The sequence below is a fragment of the Xenopus tropicalis genome, chromosome 7 (genome assembly GCF_000004195.4).
Source record: "Xenopus tropicalis strain Nigerian chromosome 7, UCB_Xtro_10.0, whole genome shotgun sequence".
Classification (NCBI taxonomy): domain Eukaryota; kingdom Metazoa; phylum Chordata; class Amphibia; order Anura; family Pipidae; genus Xenopus; species Xenopus tropicalis.
This window is the reverse complement of record NC_030683.2, coordinates 106,779,145-106,798,230: the sequence shown is the minus strand read 5'-3', so window position 1 is coordinate 106,798,230 and position 19,086 is coordinate 106,779,145. Positions and strand designations below refer to the sequence as shown.

At 43.0% G+C, this 19,086-nt stretch overlaps 2 protein-coding genes across 10 annotated transcripts in view; one reads left to right on the top strand and one right to left on the bottom strand.

The window, feature by feature from the left end:
- Positions 1–9,273, top strand: part of erfl (ETS repressor factor like) — a 47,470-nt gene extending 38,197 nt beyond the window's left edge. For both annotated transcript variants that reach the window (XM_004916241.4, XM_002941929.5), the window contains 4 exons: positions 441–675; positions 5,210–5,387; positions 6,006–6,120; positions 6,254–9,273. In XM_004916241.4, the coding sequence (XP_004916298.1) occupies positions 441–675; positions 5,210–5,387; positions 6,006–6,120; positions 6,254–6,798 (1,073 nt within the window). In that variant the 3' untranslated portion in view covers positions 6,799–9,273. The remainder of the gene's footprint in view (positions 1–440; positions 676–5,209; positions 5,388–6,005; positions 6,121–6,253) is intronic.
- Positions 9,274–11,095: 1,822 nt separating this feature from the next.
- The window catches only part of arhgef1 (Rho guanine nucleotide exchange factor 1), a 50,404-nt gene continuing 42,413 nt past the window's right edge, over positions 11,096–19,086 (bottom strand). For all 8 annotated transcript variants that reach the window (XM_012967446.3, XM_012967441.3, XM_012967443.3 and 5 more), the window contains 11 exons: positions 18,897–18,974; positions 18,648–18,723; positions 17,756–17,923; positions 17,562–17,649; positions 17,193–17,300; positions 16,593–16,660; positions 15,738–15,887; positions 15,454–15,642; positions 14,777–14,901; positions 13,804–13,883; positions 11,096–12,868 (listed from right to left, as the gene is read on the bottom strand). In XM_012967446.3, coding sequence (XP_012822900.2) covers positions 13,809–13,883; positions 14,777–14,901; positions 15,454–15,642; positions 15,738–15,887; positions 16,593–16,660; positions 17,193–17,300; positions 17,562–17,649; positions 17,756–17,923; positions 18,648–18,723; positions 18,897–18,974 — 1,125 coding nt within the window. In that variant the 3' untranslated portion in view covers positions 11,096–12,868; positions 13,804–13,808. The remainder of the gene's footprint in view (positions 12,869–13,803; positions 13,884–14,776; positions 14,902–15,453; positions 15,643–15,737; positions 15,888–16,592; positions 16,661–17,192; positions 17,301–17,561; positions 17,650–17,755; positions 17,924–18,647; positions 18,724–18,896; positions 18,975–19,086) is intronic.

Genomic DNA, 19,086 nt, shown 5'->3' with positions numbered 1-19,086 from the left:
ACCCCAGCTGCCCATTTAGCCTCTAACAGGGGGTATAATATAGAATAATATTGCTCCTAGGATCAATTAATACAATTGCCTTGTTTTTTTGAAACCATAGAGATCATAAAACTTTCCTAAGGATAAACTTAAATTAGACTCCATATGCCGCCCTTGGAACTCTGCTGCTCACACCATCACTTCATGTTCCGGATTAGGGGCTGTAAGTGGAGTTGCACATGGGGAGTAAAATGCTGGCAGAGAAAAGGCCTAATGTGCCCCCAGCCCAAGATACACAGCTTGGAATGAGAATTCCCAGAGAAAACTACATAATTAATCATGTTTGTGATGAGAGTATTAAAGTGTGCCAGGTTCCTGATGCCAGTATAACAATCCTCAGCCCACACACTGGCAACCATTGCAGGCAAATGTCAGTCTAAATAGGCTCTTTGTAATTTCAGGGTTTGCCTTTCCTGACTGGGCCTACAAACCAGAATCAAGCCCGGGCTCAAGACAGATCCAACTGTGGCATTTCATTCTAGAACTTCTTCAGAAAGAAGAGTATCATGATTTCATTGCCTGGCAGGGAGATTATGGAGAGTTTGTCATCAAGGATCCCGATGAGGTGGCACGTCTGTGGGGAATACGGAAATGCAAACCTCACATGAACTACGACAAGCTGAGCCGGGCACTAAGGTATTGGCCATAAGTACCACAATGACTTAGAGTAGATCACTCTTTCCTCTACAGATAAAACTGTGTTCTGAAGGGTGGCAAACCATAGAAAATGCCAGGGAACCTGTGGATTCCAAATGCCAGAGGGGCTGCTGTAAGATTCCATAGACAGCCACTATTTATTGGGCTGGTGGGGCTGTTTGGGCCGCTGTAAATGCCAGGGCCTATTTTGAAGCCAAGTCCAGACCTGCCCAGGCCCGGATCTGTGGCAAGGCCACATACGGAGCCCATACAGAGCACTGTGGACTTGCAAAAATCTTCTATGTGAGTGAAAAGGGGATGCGCATGTGCGTGAATGGGCGGGTGAGGGGGTGTGGCAGATGGGGCGGCCGCTGGGCACACAAATCCGGCGCTGAACCTGCCTGGTACTAATGTAACACGCCAATAACAGAAAGACTGACCCAGTTGCTCTACTGTGCACACTAACAATACAATAAATCCTAACATTCTGGAATTGTCCAAATTCTTAATCCAAAATCCTCTATAAAAAACTTGACCAAAAGCCCAACATGAAGATTTCACAGTTTTTGTTTTACCATTTTGTGCTTTCTCTTTCCTATTTATAAAGAATTTTGACAAAAAAAAATTCAAATGACAGTTTTGTTTTCACGACAGATTTGGCAAAGGTCATTACAGGTACTGGATCTGTTATGTGGAATGCTTGGGACCATGGTTCTTCTGGATCAGGGATCTTTCTATAACTTGGATCTCCATATCCCAAGTTGGCTAAAAATCATTTAAACTTGAAATAAACCCAATAGGAGTGTTTTGCCCCCAATATGGATTCATGCAGCTTAGTTCCCATCACGTACATTATTACAGAGAAAAGGAAATCACTCTAAAAATGAGAATAATTTGCTTATAATTAGCGATGAGCGAATCTGTCCTGTTTTGCCAAAAAATTCACAAAACTGCTGAAAATTGTGTGAAACACATTGAAGTCAATAGGTAACAAATTTTACACGTGTGACATATTTTGCGCGCAACTTTTTTTTACTTCAGATGCATTAAAGTTAATGGACATTTTTTGTATCAGCGACATTTCTTGGCAACTTCTTTGTTGCAGCAAATTTTTTTTGTGGCAAGTTTTTGCCGCAGTTTTGCAAAAAATTTTGCTGATGGCAAAATGAATCCCAAGCATTGTGTATAATAGATCCTATACCTGTATGACATCAATTAGGGTGGGGTTTAGGGTGACCCTTAATTACTGCCTCGATATCCTTGAAACAAGGGTTAATGGCTCATACAATGATGTAACCTTGTAATGAGCTAAGTGGGGCCCAGAACATAGATTTGCCCTCCAAGGGGAGATTGAACCAAAAAACGTCTGAAAACCAGTGATCAATGGGGGGGGGTTGAAAGATGTTGGTTTTGGCAAACTAAGTGAATAAAAAAATCATTAAATATTTCTACTTTTGGGAAAATGTATGGAAATCGGTGAAAATTAAATAACATTAATGGGATTTTGGTAACAAATTACTATACTGAATGTAATTCTCATTCCAGTGCAAGCTTTTTTTATCCCAGCGCCAGGACTAGGGGTAGGGAGCATAGGGGAGTATTTCGGGCACCTCTAGTGGTGGGGGGACAATAAAAGGGAGTAATTAGTGGGGGGTCGGAGCGAGCAGTGGGCAGACTGTAATTAGTGGGGGGGTCGGAGCGAGCAGTGGGGACCCTGTTGTAACTAAATGGTAGTGGGGTTTGGAAAGAGTGAAGGGGGCTCCGCGTCATGCAGTGTTGCTTTTGGCGGCAATATGACTTGGTCCGGCTCTGTTTGATCATCTTAATTAAAATACAATTTGTTGCCCAAAACACCGGAGCTGTAACTTTAGGAGGTCCACACAGGGGCAACTGCCTAGGGCCCCACACAGGGCCCCACAAAACAGTAGTTGCAGAAAAACATGTCAGGCAGTCCCTTATAATAATAATATAATAATAATATAATAATAATAGGGGTCCAAACACTTAATAACATGGCGCTGGCAAAAACCTACAATTTCTGTTTACAAACCTCAAATTTACATTTCCTTGTTTTCCTTTATTTTGCACCACACTTTAGCCCCAGTTTTCACCTATTTGTAAGTCCTTCCATGGATAAAGACATCCAGTTGCTTTCCATGTTTAGTTTCCTTCTATGAATAGAAAATTTTGATTGGCTGTGCATCTCAAGGAATCTGTGCTCCAGCCAAGGCTCCATTTCCCACAATGCCTTGCATGTTTTCTTACTGTTTGGTATCAGCTGGCTTCTGATACATTGTTTCCTTAGTTAGGCACAGAGTTGCTTAACAATTTTATATTTGGGTTTATATCCCCTTTAAGCAAACAGAAGATATTTTACAGTCTAGTAGAGTAACGCAATTAAAAGAATTCAGTCAAATAATTAAATGAGTGATTTGTTGAACCAATATCCTTTTGGCAGCTGGATGTTGCCAGGGAATGCTGGGAATTGTAGCTCAAACACCACTGGGTATCTGCAGATTGGATGCCCCTGATATATATCTTTTCCCCCTGGATAGGGGCCCCAGCCTTCCCGCATATCCAGGGGCCCCGAATTGTCCCCACTAACGCTGGCTGAGCAGACAGAGCACGTCATCTGTATTCATATTGCCTGATTCATCTTTGTGATCTGCAGTTTGAACCAGGAAGGTCCCCCTGGGGATTGTGGGTAGGCAGGGAGGGGGGACTCTAAACCCTCTACCGAAAAATTACTTTTGACATTTAATTTCAAAACTCTTTTCTTTGCTAACACTTGGGTGATGTGCCTGCCCTGTGAGCACAGTAAAGTCTCTCTGGAGAAGAAGGGGAGACAAGCAGAAATATTATATGTATTATATGTGCGTCTCCATGCACAGACATAGGCAGTACAGCTGATTTACTATAATACGTCTCAGCAAGCTCTCCCCTTGTTATATGTGTCGCTGCTGTGTTTCTGCATTCCCTGTCCAGCCCACCATTAACCCATTCATACAGGACTTGTTTTAGGACTGGGCCAGGAGAGAATTTGACCTGGGCACCCAGGATTAGGAAGGGACCCTTGGTTTAAAATATCCCTACTAATACGGTAGTAAAAATTACATATTATCATGTGATATATATTTATTTATTTATTTATTTATTTTTTACAATCTACAGGCCTTAAGCACTAAATGAACTACAGCTTTCATCCCCTGAATCAATACACATCATTGTTATAATAAGAAGGATTAAATGACCCTGTATCAAAATACTATTTGTTTGCAGAGAGTTCTAGTCTTTAAGATCAGTAGGCAGCTCCGGCAGATACAATCACTATACAGATTTCCAGTCTGGGCTGGCATTATATATATATATATATATATATGAAAAATAAATGAATCCAAAATTATCAGGGGGATTAGTCCCAAAATGATTGGTATGTAGCCCAATAATTTACAGCAGTCCCAGTTTGCCAGATTACTGGCTGTGAAAACCAACCACACCCCAGTCTGTTCCGCTTTCCCCTAAGCTACACCCCATTTTGGATTCACAAAACATTAGTTGTCATTTAGGGGGAATTACAGATAATAAGCATAAACACAGGAAGCAGGTTCTATGGTACTGAAGCAGTCTGAGCCCATTGTGTGTGCGTTGGTCTATAATCAGGTTGCATGCCAGATAGAAGGGATAGGGCAAAGTTGGCAGCCCAGGCCCTACTGCAGAGCCGTGCATTCTGATACAGCAGTAAGTAAGGTAATGATACTGGGCAATGATACGGTACAGGAGGGGGGACTGTAAGAGCCTAGAGTTAAAAATAACCAAGGGGGTGGGTAAACTGGCAAATCTATGCAGTAACCCCATGGGCAACCAGTGTCCTTTTATCCTAGAACAGGACTAGATAGCCTGAAATCAATGGGAAATTGCAACATGAACCCCTCCCAGGCCAGCTATATGCAATGCTTTTGTACAGTCCCAGGGGTACAGCCACTTTATTACAGGTTATACCATCATATGTGCCCCCCATATCTTCATCATCCTTTTCAGCTTTTCTCCTGCTGCTGGTAGCACTACACATGCTCAGTGAGGCCTGGGCTGACCAATCAGTACTGATCCCCCCGTGATACCACAATAGCCTGTGTACAATGCGCGTGGTACTCAGTAGTGATGGGCAAATCTGTGGAAAATTCACAAAATGCTTTTGTCATGGATACAGCATAACTTTTTTTTTACGTGCTCAAAACATTCTCTTGCACATGTGCATCTATTTTTATGCACGCAATTTTTTTTTCACTCCAAATACATTAAAGTCAATGGTCGATGGCAAAATGCAGAATTTTGCTGCAAGTTCATGCCTGGCAAAAAGAAAATGCTCATCACTAGTAATCAGCCTTGGGGGCTTGAATGGCCCATGCAGCATTGCATTCCTGTACCCATACCGTAATTCTACCTTATAACGTAGAGGCAGCCAATCGCTAGGCTTTTGCTTCTGGGAAGTTGCTTAGAATAACAAAATGTTTCCTTTCCCCTCTCTCCCCCGCAGGTATTACTATAACAAGAGGATTCTGCACAAGACTAAAGGCAAACGGTTCACCTACAAATTTAACTTCAGTAAAGTCGTGTTGGTGAATTACCCACTGTTGGACATGGCCAACTCCTCCCTTTTGCTGGGGCAGAACCCATTCCCAGGGGCCCACCCTCATGATCCCTTTACCCCAGAGGTAGGTGGCTGTGCTGTGACTCCATATTAACATTGCTAAGGGCACATCGATGGGCAATCAGAGACTTTCCAGATGTTGCAGTGCACATTACTTTTTGGTCAAACTGGGGCAATGTTAAAGGGAAACATCTAAAAGGTGCTGGGATGTACTGATTCAATATAAATGAAATGCAATTAGTGCTGCTCTTCTGGCTGGACTTCTATAGAAGTGTCCCCAATTTTTCACATGAACCGGTACCCTAATAATCAGCATCACAGCAAGAGGCTCACAAGATAGAGAAACTATACGAAACCCAACTCTCTGACTCCCCCTAGTGCTGTAAAGCTGGCAGGTCAAGGTTAATTACAGATCCAGGAGAATAGGAATCATCCCTGCCATTGCTGTCAATCACCTTGTTTTCATCTTATATATTAAGATTAATGGGAAATGTATAACTTGCCAATATGGCACATGGGTTTAGCACCATTTAGGTGGAGCAGCCTTGCTATGGAAGTTATATGTCCCTATGAAGGACAAGCTGCAGCTAAAGATAGTTGCATTGTATAAGGGCTGCTCTAGTGCACTTAATTGAATGGCTCCGTAATGGGCAAGAAGTTGACCAATTTGCTTACTCTGCAGACTTTGCAGTCTCTCTTCTCCTCTACAAGTCGGGCCCCGCTCCTAGATCGCCCTATCACTGCTCCAGACACAGAGAAATTACGCCTAGAAGCAACCTTCCCATTTCTGGGCTCAGGTGAGTGGGGCTGCCATACTGATCACGTTTCTCCTAAATGAAGTACAAAGCCATGGCATAGTGGGCAATCACTCAAGCGAATGTGATACTGAAATGCATTTAATGGGTGTTAATGTGTTACTTTCTTTTCCAGGCTCTGGGTACGCCAAGCCCCCCACGTTGCTGCCACCCTACAACAGAAATTCTCCTTTTCCAGACTACTCATGGGGGTTTAACCCCTACCTCTCAAGCAGTTTTCCTCTAAGTGGCTCCAAGTTGCCCACCTCCCTGTATCCACCACAGTTCTACCCCACCTCACTTTCCCAACTGCCCCCACCTCTCTCTCTCCTGCCTGGGGATCATATGGACAGATCTAATGGCTTACTTCAAGGGTTACCCCAGAGGCTCTGCACTAGCCTAAACCCCCACCCTGTGCCCCCTCGAGGAGGGGCAGATCTAAGCAGCATTGTGGCATCAGCAAGGAGAGAGAGGGCTGAGCAGCCAGAAGGAAAGCAGGAGCCCGACTCGGATTCAGACCTTGAAATTACGGACGTGAGCGACTGCAGTTCGGAGGCAGAGGGGTGTGTGTACAGCCCCCCATGCCCAGTTCCCCCCATGGGCAAAAGCAAAGCTGGAGATGAACGACCCAAAGCAGAGGCCAAGTTATCTCTGGAAAAAGCCACTACTCCCACCAGCTAGAAGTGGTGACCCACACAAACTATAAATAGATGTATAAATATATATATTATATATATAGCTCTATGGATATATATTGGGTAAACCCTGTGTTTCATTAACCTGTTCATCCCAGAGCCAATTATGGGAACATATGGAGTTGCCCTACTGCTGACATGGGGCAATGTACACTGACAGTTCCCAAGAGCCTATTCTTTCTCTCCTTTACATATTTCAAAGAGAAAATAATAATTTGCCTTATATGTCCTAAATACGTCTGAAGTGCCAAAGCGCCACCATGTGAGGGTAAAACAGGAGGCAGAATGTTTGCCAGGTCAGATATCTAAGCAGCTCCGTCTTGGGATTAAAGAGGGGATCCCACATTGAGACAGGAAGACAAAGAATAAATCAGGGATATCCAACCCAATAGTCCATACAACCAAGTCCTGTGTCCCATAATGTACAAGAAAGGAAATACACATGTATCATAAGTATGGGAAATGTGTGGCGCTGCAGGATTTGTCATAATACAACTACCAGCAGTGTAACCATAATATGTGTTTCCTTTAGCATTTAACATTTGTGGCCAAGGTGCCAGAGTTTAGGGGCCAAGGAACAGAACCTAAACCTGACCATACACTGGAGGTCACCAACAACGTGGATATTTTCCCAATATGGCTACATAGGTGGTAGCCCATACTGGGCTTATATACAGGGGATATTTTGCCCCCCAGGCCTTCTGTTGGATATTAAGGGGCCTGTGCTGACCTGTTGAGATGGAGGGCAACATAAATTTCCCCAATTTTACAGCCAGTCGGATTAATATCTGGGCAAACCCTGAAGATAGCTGTCATTTTGGTTCTATATACAGGCCACAAAGCTGCTAAACTGGTCAAGAGTGGCCACATTGCCTGCTGATACTTGCTAATAAATGGTCACCCTAAAACCCAGCTCCTTTATTAATGGCAAGCACACTAACCTGTGGGTCCAGTAGATTGGATTTAGAGTCTCTATCAGCATGTAGGGTGGTCATTTCATAACAGTCGCAAACATTTTTCCCGTTCTATTAACCCATGAGCAAGTAGCACTTAGATGTTTGCGTTTTAAACTGCAGACCTGTTATTGGTCGCTGTGGCTTCCGAGACCTGATTTAACCTTTTAATTACACCAATGGGGTAATGTAATAAATGGTACAATGGTTTCCATTGAAAATGATCCTTCAAACATAAAAGGGCAGCTGGTAAGGGAAATGTTTATAAATGTTTTATTCTAATAGTACACTTACACGTATCATATTGTTTTCCAGACCCTTGGAGCTAAATTCCCATATATTAAGTCTATAAAGTGTTTATTTTTCTACTGACACTGTTGAACAGTGGATATCCATAGGCATGGTATCTATATTACTGGTATTCTGCAGTTAGACAGAGCATTTGCCAAAACTATGATTCCAGCTCCTTCAGGGGGGCACTCAGAACTTTACCTGGAACTGATAAATATAGCCAAGAACCCAAATAGTGATTGACTGCCACCTTCAGTCGACTTTATCAAACTGCACTCAAGAACAGCAACTCCCTGCAGGGCTTTCCATGTGGTGTAGGTATGGCTGGAGCAGGACATTGGTGTATTGTAATAATACTACAATTTGGGAGCGCGATGCCTCTCCGGATCAGACCCAAATAAAGCATGGCACCATGGTTCTCCCCAGCCTCAGGAAGCAAATGTTATGTACTTTACCCAGAACTTCGGGGGAAGAAGGTAAACTCTTTCCTCTCAGTAATTGCCCAATGGTATTAAATCCATACCTTTAGCTGCTATAAGTGTTCCCTGCAGGGTAGGAATAGGAGGTGCAGGAATATTTTGATCACTGATTCGATCCAGTGTGGATCTCCTTTTTCAACATAACATGGCCATGCCCTAAAGGCCAGAGCATAGTGAGAAGTTGGGCATGGCTAGGCCCGTATATAAAAGGCTATGATACTTTCTGAATATGTTCTTGACTTTAGGAACTCTGTACTGAAGCAAGAATGATTGCAGATAATACAAGTACTGGGCACTGCCGCTGGGCACCTTTGCCCCATGACACCTAATGCCAGTTTTCTTTGCCATCTATTTATTCCAAGCACTTCATGCCTCTAAGTTCAGAGCTGACCCATCTGTCCTCCTCCAATACAAGTCAGTAAAGTTACCTCCTGCCAATAGGGGGAGCTACAGATCAGGCTGAGCTACGAGGGGGCAGGCTGGACAAGAGGCCACTGACCTTCCCATCTAGTCAGCAAACTCCCTTCATCCACGTTGTTTGTTGCTGCTTTCCGCTCGTGCACCCGACCCGTTGAGTCTCGTGTGGGTGTCTGTGATCATCTTGCAGTTTCCCAAAGCACTTTCACCCCTGTGTTTTGTCAGAATGTCTGTGGGAGTTTTGGGGGTTGGGGGGAGGGGGTGAAACAACAAAATGTGAAACTTCAGGTGCTTTTTTGTATCTGTGTTCAGAGGACTGGGGTTAATTATAACCAGAGCAATAAATAAATCCGAACAAGTGTCTCCTGAGTCATTGCGAGAATTCTTTATCAAGTGGTCTTCCTTCCTCGTCTGGCTGTTAGCTAAATACAGCAGGAAATGCCGTCTGGTTGTCAGAGGGTCACTGACCCCAGCAACCAATAAACAGATGACATGTTTTATTTTTAATTTTAGGCTTTCAACTATTCATCCTAAAAATTCTACTAAGTGGCTCAGTTTTACGGTAACAGGAGGGGGAATGTATGTATACAAGCCTCAGTGTATATAATCCCCAGGCTATCTTTCAAAGCTAAATACAAATGAAGTGATAACAAGCTCACCCCGTAAATTATGTGCTCCGGGCGTGTAAACTCCGGACCCTCCACCTCCAACACACGACTTTAAAACAGTCCTGGCAATGTTATTGGGAAATACACTCACCAAAGACAAGTGGTGGTCCAGGTGCAGCGCCCTGAACCCGTAGCTTGAGGTATTAAGCGAACATCAGTTTGAAGAGAAATGGCACGCACTCCTTAGTCCACTAAAACTTGTGTTTATTGTAGAGATCTTTAAAACAAAAAGGTCCTTTCTACTATTCATATTCCATTTTGTTTTCAAACTGCACCCTGGTTGCTAGGATACTTAACACCTAGCAACTAGTTTAAATTCCAAGCCGGAGGATTGCAGAATCAAAATTTTGCCCCTTCAAACAAAAACTTTATCCAACTGAAGAATCTGTCTGGGATGCCATATTTGTAAGGGCTCTGGCACACGGGGAGATTAGTTGCCCGCGACAAATCTCCTGTCTCCCCGGCGGTGGGATGGCAATCCATGTGCCACAGCCCTAAAGGACGAGTAAACATCGTCCTATTCTAACATCCAATAAACATTTCATTTTAAGATTAAAATGATCTTTAAAAAGATTTCCCACTCCTCCCGCAGATTCCTCTGCAACATACCAAACTGCCATTCTCTTAGCATTAAACATTTCTGTCTGTCCCATTAGCCAGCCCTGTTTCTTCATCAAAATCAGATTTCCTTTTATAATCATTATTCTTGGCCCTTGCTGTATTGTTCCTTATACTACACATATTGATGTACAAAAATGAATTGGCTGTTTTTTTAAGCAACAGCAATCAAGTTATTTGGCACAAAGGCCCAGCAATTTGAAACATACACACCAAGTCAGCTGGCAGGCGATGTGGGAGTTGTAGTTAACCAATAACTTTAGGGCATCCACTTGCACATTGCCATAAAACTAAAATTTTCCTTTTATATAACGTATAAATAAATGTTGTAGGAATAACAATATGTGTTGCTGTTTGTGCAGTTCATTGTAGTCATTATTTATATGTATGCAAGCTAATCGAGAACAGAACATATAGCCAACATGGACTGGCTATAGCAGAGTATGGCTAATGCCACACGTAGCATATTCTCGATATCCACAGAAAATGCAAAGTCTTGCGTTCTTTGTTGGATATCGCTATATGTGCCTGCAGCCGAGCGTATTCAATGCTTCGGGGTGCACGCACAGGTAGGAGGATTTTTAAGCATAAGGGAAAATATTATTGTTTTGCCCCGAATAAGGATTAATTACATCTTAGTTGGGATAAAGTACTCGGTACTATTTTATTACAGAGCAAAAAAAATCATTTTTGAAAACAAGAATAATTTATAACAGGGTCTATGGGAGATGGTCTTCCCGTAATTCAGGACTATCCAGATAACAGATCCCATACCTGTATTTTGTTTGGGATCACTGTGGCCTGGGTGTTACACACACAATGTCACATGGTCCAAGCAGAAATGACTTTATTTGTGCTTTTTTCTTTTTCAAGTTACATCTTTTCTGGCAAATGGTCTTTGGTATACACTGATATTTAACTTTGCATAGAAAGATCATTCCCCCTGCCGCCCACCCCCCTAAAAACACAACCCCGTCAGAAAAAACAATATGTTCACGCAACCCCCTATTATAAAAACAAAGCTTCATATATATATATATGTATTATATATATATATATATATATATATATATATATATATATATATATATATATGAATGACATTTAAATAAACCAAAATGGAACTAAAATGACATATACATATAATACTCTTTCCTGCGCGACCCATACAGAGGAAGAATCCTTTATTCTATGCATCTTTACTGTCAAAGCAGAAGGATGGAACCTCAGGAGAGTGTGAATGGAGGGGGTTAAAATGAAGCCATTATCTGTTGTGGGCTGCACTACCCAAAATGCAGTAGGGTTATCCCCTCAGCCCTATTAAAACCAGCCACCGGTTGCTAATTGCTCATTAGCCCACTGTCGACTGCACTATTTAAATATAACACTATATCCTTCCAAGTACACTTGCCTTTAACCCTTTCCTGTAATATGAGATACACATAACTTTTTCCTTTCTTTCCTTGTAGGGGAGGGGACTTCCATTCTTAACACACACACACACACACACACACACTATTTATATGATCCTAAAATATAAAAAAAAAAAAATAGGAGAATTTAATTATATTTGGACTTGGGGTGTCAGCCCTCCTTACCCTAATACAAATCATGGAATGTTCCATTACTATGAGATTCCTGTTATACAGGAGGACACCCCCCCCCCCCCAAACACAATACTAAAATACTGATTTCCTCTTAAAAACTTGGCTAGCAATATTATCCAAGCACTCCCAGGCATAAAAATACCCGAATGCCTGATGAGCTGTACCAACATTACTACAGACACCCCCACATCAATAGAGACTTACATATGGGGTATGAATAACTAAGCAGAGAACACACATCCCATTCATTGCTCCCCACCTCCCCCTGTAACAAAACAAACTCATTTCAGAGATACCATCCCCAAACACTATGCAGCCTGTGCAGCACTTACTGCCTGTCTCAGAATGCTATAAGCCACACAGCCCCCTATAACCCACAGCTGTTGCTTCATTATAACTCCCTGCATGTAGAGATGGGGGGAAGCTGTAGCACAGTGTCATTCTATAACGGAATGTATGCCCGGCAGTGAGTGTAGAGCAGTTGGCATCGCTACAGTTGGTTCCATCCTCCATGCCAGGGATAAGTGGCAGGAGTAAGGCACGGGGATATAAGGCACTAATTGAATGTAGGGGGAACGCGTGGCCCCTATACATGCGCAGTTCTAAGAAAGAGCAATCTCAATTCATACAAAGCAGACATGATTATTTTACTGTACAGCTAGGTTAAGAACCTCTATATCTGAAATATATATATATATATATAAACTTTAAAAACCGAATACAGAATATATATATAGAACTCAGCAGCCCCTACTCCCTCCAATGGTTCCCTGAAAATAAAAATGAAGGCACTTTGTTGTCCAATACGTAGGATAGGCGGTCCTGACGAGTAGCAGTTGCTGTCCAGAGACTGGTAGTAACTCCCCCCCCCAATATAAATATGACAGTCTTTTCAGTCCTGTATAGTCCAGCCTCAAACATGGGGGTATAAGGGACAGAAGGAAAAATCCAATTACTTCCTGCCTCTATGGCTGATGCACGGTTATGGTGGGAGAAGCTTTCCAGCCAAAACATGGATGCGATCTAAAAGGGAATATGGAAGGAGTGAGAAATAAAACACACAGGGATCATGTCAAATAGCAAATACCAAGAAGAGTAGAACATTCATTGGAGAGATTTAATTTCTACTCCTCTGTGACTTTCCCCAATACATTCTGTGGGCCCCCTCAACCCAATGACTCTCCCCCTCAACCCAATGACTCTGTGACTCTCCCCCTCAACCCAATGCCTCTGTGACTCTCCCCCTCAACCCAATGCCTCTGTGACTCTCCCCCTCAACCCAATGCCTCTGTGACTCTCCCCCTCAACCCAATGCCTCTGTGACTCTCCCCCTCAACCCAATGCCTCTGTGACTCTCCCCCTCAACCCAATGCCTCTGTGACTCTCCCCCTCAACCCAATGCCTCTGTGACTCTCCCCCTCAACCCAATGCCTCTGTGACTCTCCCCTCAACCCAATGCCTCTGTGACTCTCCCCCTCAACCCAATGCCTCTGTGACTCTCCCCCTCAACCCAATGCCTCTGTGACTCTCCCCCTCAACCCAATGCCTCTGTGACTCTCCCCCTCAACCCAATGCCTCTGTGACTCTCCCCTTCAACCCAATGCCTCATATGCCTGACACAGGTGGCCATACACGTAGCAATTGGTCACAGGAAAGATCGTTCCCACCCTTCATTGATGTTCAGGGCTGAATCGTCAGTTATAGAGGCAGAAAAAATAGAAATTCTACCTCCACCTGCCTATTCAGCCCTAAATCTTTTAACCTGCTCGATTGGCAAGACGACCGATATCCACAGCCTTTGCAATATCGGTTGTCTTGTCGAGCCGCCATAATATCATATGAAATGAGGTTTCCTACAATAATATTGGTGTGTGTATGGCCAGCTTAACAGTAACAGCAGATCATTCAATTCAGGCTCCATAATTGTATTATCTTCTCTCCACCCTGACCGGAAGTACCTGTCTCATGTAAAGCTGCTCCTCGGTACAGTGAATTTGGCGATTGTTCTGTGCAGGTTGTTGTAATCTTCCTCGATCAGCTAGAGAAAGAAACCATACAGTTTAGACTGAGGGGGCTGAAGGCAGCTCAAGTTTATCAGACTGGCAGTAAATACTACACTGCTTCCAGCTGGAATTACATTAAGGATAGTGGCTCTCATGGGCTCTTCTCGGCCTGCGTATGAATGTGTAAGTACGCACAGAAATGCACTGAAATCTGCTCTGTGGGTTTGCACCCAGGGCAACGCAGCGCCTCTAAATTCTGACACACGAGCAAGCAGATACCATTGGATCAGCTGATTCTCAGCCTGCGTGTACACACACAAGCCAAGAATCAGCCCTGTGTGGCACTACATTTAGGGTGAAGACACACACAGCTACTACATATTCATATATTCAGCAGAACTACAAAAATAGACAATAATGTCTCTACGTGAGTTTTAGCAGAGGCAATTCTCAGTAGTGTCTATGACAGGGTTTTTTTCTGGCATTTAGTAGCCATGACAGGTAGCTGCTACTAAGAAGCGTTGTGTGTCTTCACCCTTACATATAAAAACATTTATTTAATGTATCTATGTGGGAAAGTTTCTAAGAATGACACTTTCATAAGGAAGTTTTGGGTGGAGTTCCCCTTTTAGCTTTCAGTAGAATTCAGACAATTTGCCAGATATCTATGCATCAGGTACCATGTATCTCTGTGCAGTTCATGTGTTCAACAGGTCTCCATAGACCGACAGTATGATGCAATTGTTGGACCAAATTCAAATGATGCCACCTAAAATCTATCACAAAATTAAATGGGTTTAGCTTCAGCATAATTAAATGATACTCTATATCAGTAATTAAAGTCAATTCTAAGGTTGAAGTTCCCCTTTAAGTTGCAGGGAAGGATAAATATAACACCAGGGATACAGAGCACATTAGATTGTCCTACCTTAAGCTGCTGGATCCTCTGCTCCAGTGACAGAATGTGCCTCTTCACCTCCTCCGACTGTTCTTTGGACAGTACAATGGGTGCGCACAGGGACTCTGAAACATCTGCAGAACTCTGCTTTCTGCCTGTGTGAAATAGGGATGAGAACTGGTTACAGTTACAATACTTGCAAGAGTATTCAGACCCTCAACCAATTTGATCATAGGATATTATTTTGGCCCATGCCCTGCCCCCCCAGCTGGGGAATAAGGGGTAGAAGACATAACACCTCCTTTATGCCCCAGATTAATAATATTGAGAGGTGTGGCCACTGCATATTATATGATGTTACTAATACATAGGATGTTTTCTAGCCAAGAGCCCCATTTGCAGCTGGGAGAAGCAGAGCAATTCATAAGGTTTTCCCTATGCCCTTCTTATGCAAAAAAAAAAACAGGCAACATACAGATATAACATTATAAATACAGTGATAACAAAGTTACAGCAGGGCTTTCTGTTTCCAGGGGGAGCCTGGGTGTGTATAGGCCCTGGTGGAGATTCTGATGGAGGAGCAGTTGCCACAAAGGCAAGCTAAACACATTTTCACCCCAAAGATTTGTGGCTGGGGGATAAGGGCCCTAGGAGCTCACAGTGCAACACTGCACCAGGGTTACAATATAACAGTTATGTACATTTACCATTCTCTCCCTGTTGTGTAGATTCCATTTCAGAATCCTCTGCCTCTCGATCCCCATTGGAGGCCCTTCCCTGTTCAGAAGCCTCCAGTGCAGGTTCTTCCCCCGCTGACCAGGTCTCCAGGGTTGAGAGCGTGTCTGCATCCACACTGAGGCGGATATTGCGCACTAGCAGGCGTTTTAGCACCGACACTAAGGGTAAAAGTGAGGGAGAAAAACATGAAGAAACAGTTCTGATCATACAGAGTCATTGCTCACACAGCCATGTTTGCTTGCTGCTCTCTAACCTTCTTCCAAGGCCTCGCTGGCAACATTGCCTCCTCCAGATGCTGCATCTTGGTTCAGATCAATGTTGCTGGCAAGGAGGTATTCTGTAAGGCCGCTGAAGTCCTTCTCTTCCTGACCCTCCAATGCATCCTCCACCGACTCTTCCTTTTCTGGGGAAATAAATACAGGAAATAAGACCTAAAAACAGGGTGATGTATGTGGCTCCCCAAGCCTGCAAAATCTACTGAGCATGACAAAAATTTAACACACTCCAGCCCATGTATACAGCTTATATATATGGACATTTCTGTTCTATGAGGGACAAATGTGCAGGCAACTTAATTAAAAAAAATTCTAACCAAACAGTGCCCTCCAGTGGCCAATTATTAGAGAGTATGATGGAATCAGAGACAGAGCAAGGGGGGCTGGCAACAGAAGCACATGCCCTGCCTCCCCCCATGGTGCCAATTGGCTAGAAAGGGCAACTTACAGAAACAAAGGGTTGAATATGCTCACACCTGCATCTCTGGCACTTCCAATTCACATCAATAGGGGAGCGTGTTTTTGGGGCAACAACTGCATGATGAGCACAACCCACAGTACTTCCCAATAATGATAATTGGAAGTAACATAAGAGAAATAGCAGATAATGTAATCACTGAAAAATGGATCAAAATGCTGCACCCTAAAGTCTATTGAGAAGCTCGCTATAACTTAATGAGTTGATAAAGGCAGGTTTGGCCGCCATGATGAGTAGTTTTATTCAGCAGATAACAACCAGAGATGGTGCAGGGTTAGTGGCCATGACAGGGAGGTGGCAAGGGGGGGGCATTTGCTTAGCTACATCATAGGAAAGACGAGTGATTGTCTCTTACCATCTTTGGATACTGAATCTTTCAGGGAGCCTCCATTTTCTGAGCTGCTCAGCAGCTGATCTGCAAAGCTACACCATACAAAGAAAGGGCGTATGTTAGAAAGGAAGTAGATGGAGATGCGACAATACGATGTGCTACAGAACAGAAATATTCAGCCCCTACGTAGTCAGGTAGGAACCCGATGCACCATTAAAGGGTGTGCAAAGTAATTACAGGGATATATCAAGAAGAGAATGCCCTGGGCACTTTGTGCTTACTACAGCCAGCTATTCATGGTGGTTATGCCTGATGGGAAATGCCATTAGTATTTGTGTGCTGAAAATATACAATACATTTGGTGTTTAAAATACTAAAGGTATGGTTTAATATCAAATCATTTTCCGGTCTTATGTAGGAAATGATATTGGCCTTATTATTATTTTATCCATTCTGTGTTTCGCTGCAGGTTACAACTACTACTATCTGGTTGCCCGAACCCACCTTGACGGATTCTGCTGAATCCCAAACCAAATCTTGAAGAGGAGAGCTGCAGAACTGCAGCAAATGCAAATGTTTCAGAATGCCATTTAAGGGTGCGTGCCATAGGTACAACATACTTACTCGGAGGGGCTCTGCGGCATTGTGCCAGGAGTGATAGATCTGTGTCTCTGTTTGGAAGAAGCTGGGGGTTCCAATAAGCCTGTAGTGTTGCTGATCAGTAAAAACCAGCTAAGGGAAACAGGGGTGGATGGTTAATATGGCGTTATTTACAGGACTTTGCTATTATCACTGTACCCCATATAGCAATTGTTTCTGATGTATTTTAGCCGCTGCTCCACTGGATTAGCATTCAGGCCTTGGGGTTTATAAAATAACTTATACATCAGTCCCCTTGTGTTTAATTCTCTTACATTCACATTTCCCTAGTGATTGTAACTACCCACCCTGCACCACCCCAAAGTGTCTAACTCAGCGGCTTCAGGCTCTTACTTTTTCTTCTCAGCGGGTGTTGGAGCCACAAGTTCATAGAACTGTGCTCGATCCTCCCAGTTGAAAATCACAAAAAAGGCATTCTTATCTGAAAGGGAAAATATGTTACAAGTCAACTTGTGTCTGCCTAAAAATGGACACTGCCGGATCTCAATGTCGCCGCATGTTTACGAGCAGTAAGGATGCACACTGACCTGTAGCCACCTCTCTGACCATGGCCATATTCAGCTTGATGATTGGGCTCAGCATGAGCTTCCCGTCTGGAGCAGGAATAATAGTCCGACTCTGGCACTTCAGTACCAGCCGCTCATCTTGTTTCAGCAGCAGCATCAAGAGATCATCCAGGAGGAGGACATGGACATCTGTGATGTGGAGAAGAGGAGAAGTGGGATGAGAAAAAAAATGAATGAAAAAAAGGGAATAAAAAAAGTAGGAAGGATCCCAAAGCCCTTAAAGGGGTAGTTCACCTTTAATCTAACATTTAGTTCAATTGGTCTTCAGTTATTATTTGCTATAGTTTTTGAGTTATTCACCATTGTCTTTTGAATTTTTACAGCTTTCAAATGGGAATCAGGGCTCTTCTATTCATCTTCCAGACTCCCTTTCACACCACTGCATGGTTACTAGGGTAATTGGCTTCTAGCAACCAGATACCTGCTGAAATTCCAAACTGAAGAGCTGCTGAATAAAATGCTAAATCATTTAGATACAACAAATAATAAAAAATTGAAGACCAATAGCAAATTGTCTCAGAATAGTACTCTCTACATCATACTATAAGTTCGTTTTAAGGTGAACAATCCCTTTAAGGCAGGAAGGACCCCAATGGCTGAAGCAGAAAGTGCCCCAAACTAAGGTGACAGAAGGGCCACATAGTTCCAAAGCTGAGGAAGGAGGGAATGTAGGAGACCACAAGGCTGTAAGAGAGGAAGGAGCACAAGGCAAGAGAGGCCATACTCACAAGATAATAATGTTAACGTGGCAACAGAATTACAATAAACCGAGTTCCCATGTTATGAGAATAAGTTGGGAGACTGAAGAAGAAGAACAGATAAAGTCTGACAGAAATGAAGAGGCGATTCTCACCAAAAGCCTTGTCCCTGCTCACTTTCCATGTCAAAGATCCTTCATGTATCAAATTCTTTTTGCTGATATCAATGTTCTGCAAAGACAAAAAGAGATTTCAGACAAATACTGCTGGGTTCATAAAATTGACTTCACTGTCTAAACACAGGTCCAAACATATTCCACAGCTTCTAATACAATACTTTGGGTAATGATGCTATTATGAGAGGTAATGAGGCTAGTTGTGCAGACATAGTTTAAAATACTAACCTTAAATTCATTAAATAAGGGGTCGTTGATTTGCCTCAGGTTGGAAACATCCAGGCGTCTTTGGTAATCTGTAAGTTTCTACAGATAGCAAAAAAAAAAAAAAATTGCATTAGATAAGTAGAAATGGGTAGAAGCAAAATGGAAGAGTAATAGGAGCAATACATGAGCAGATAATGCGAGATGGGAGAAG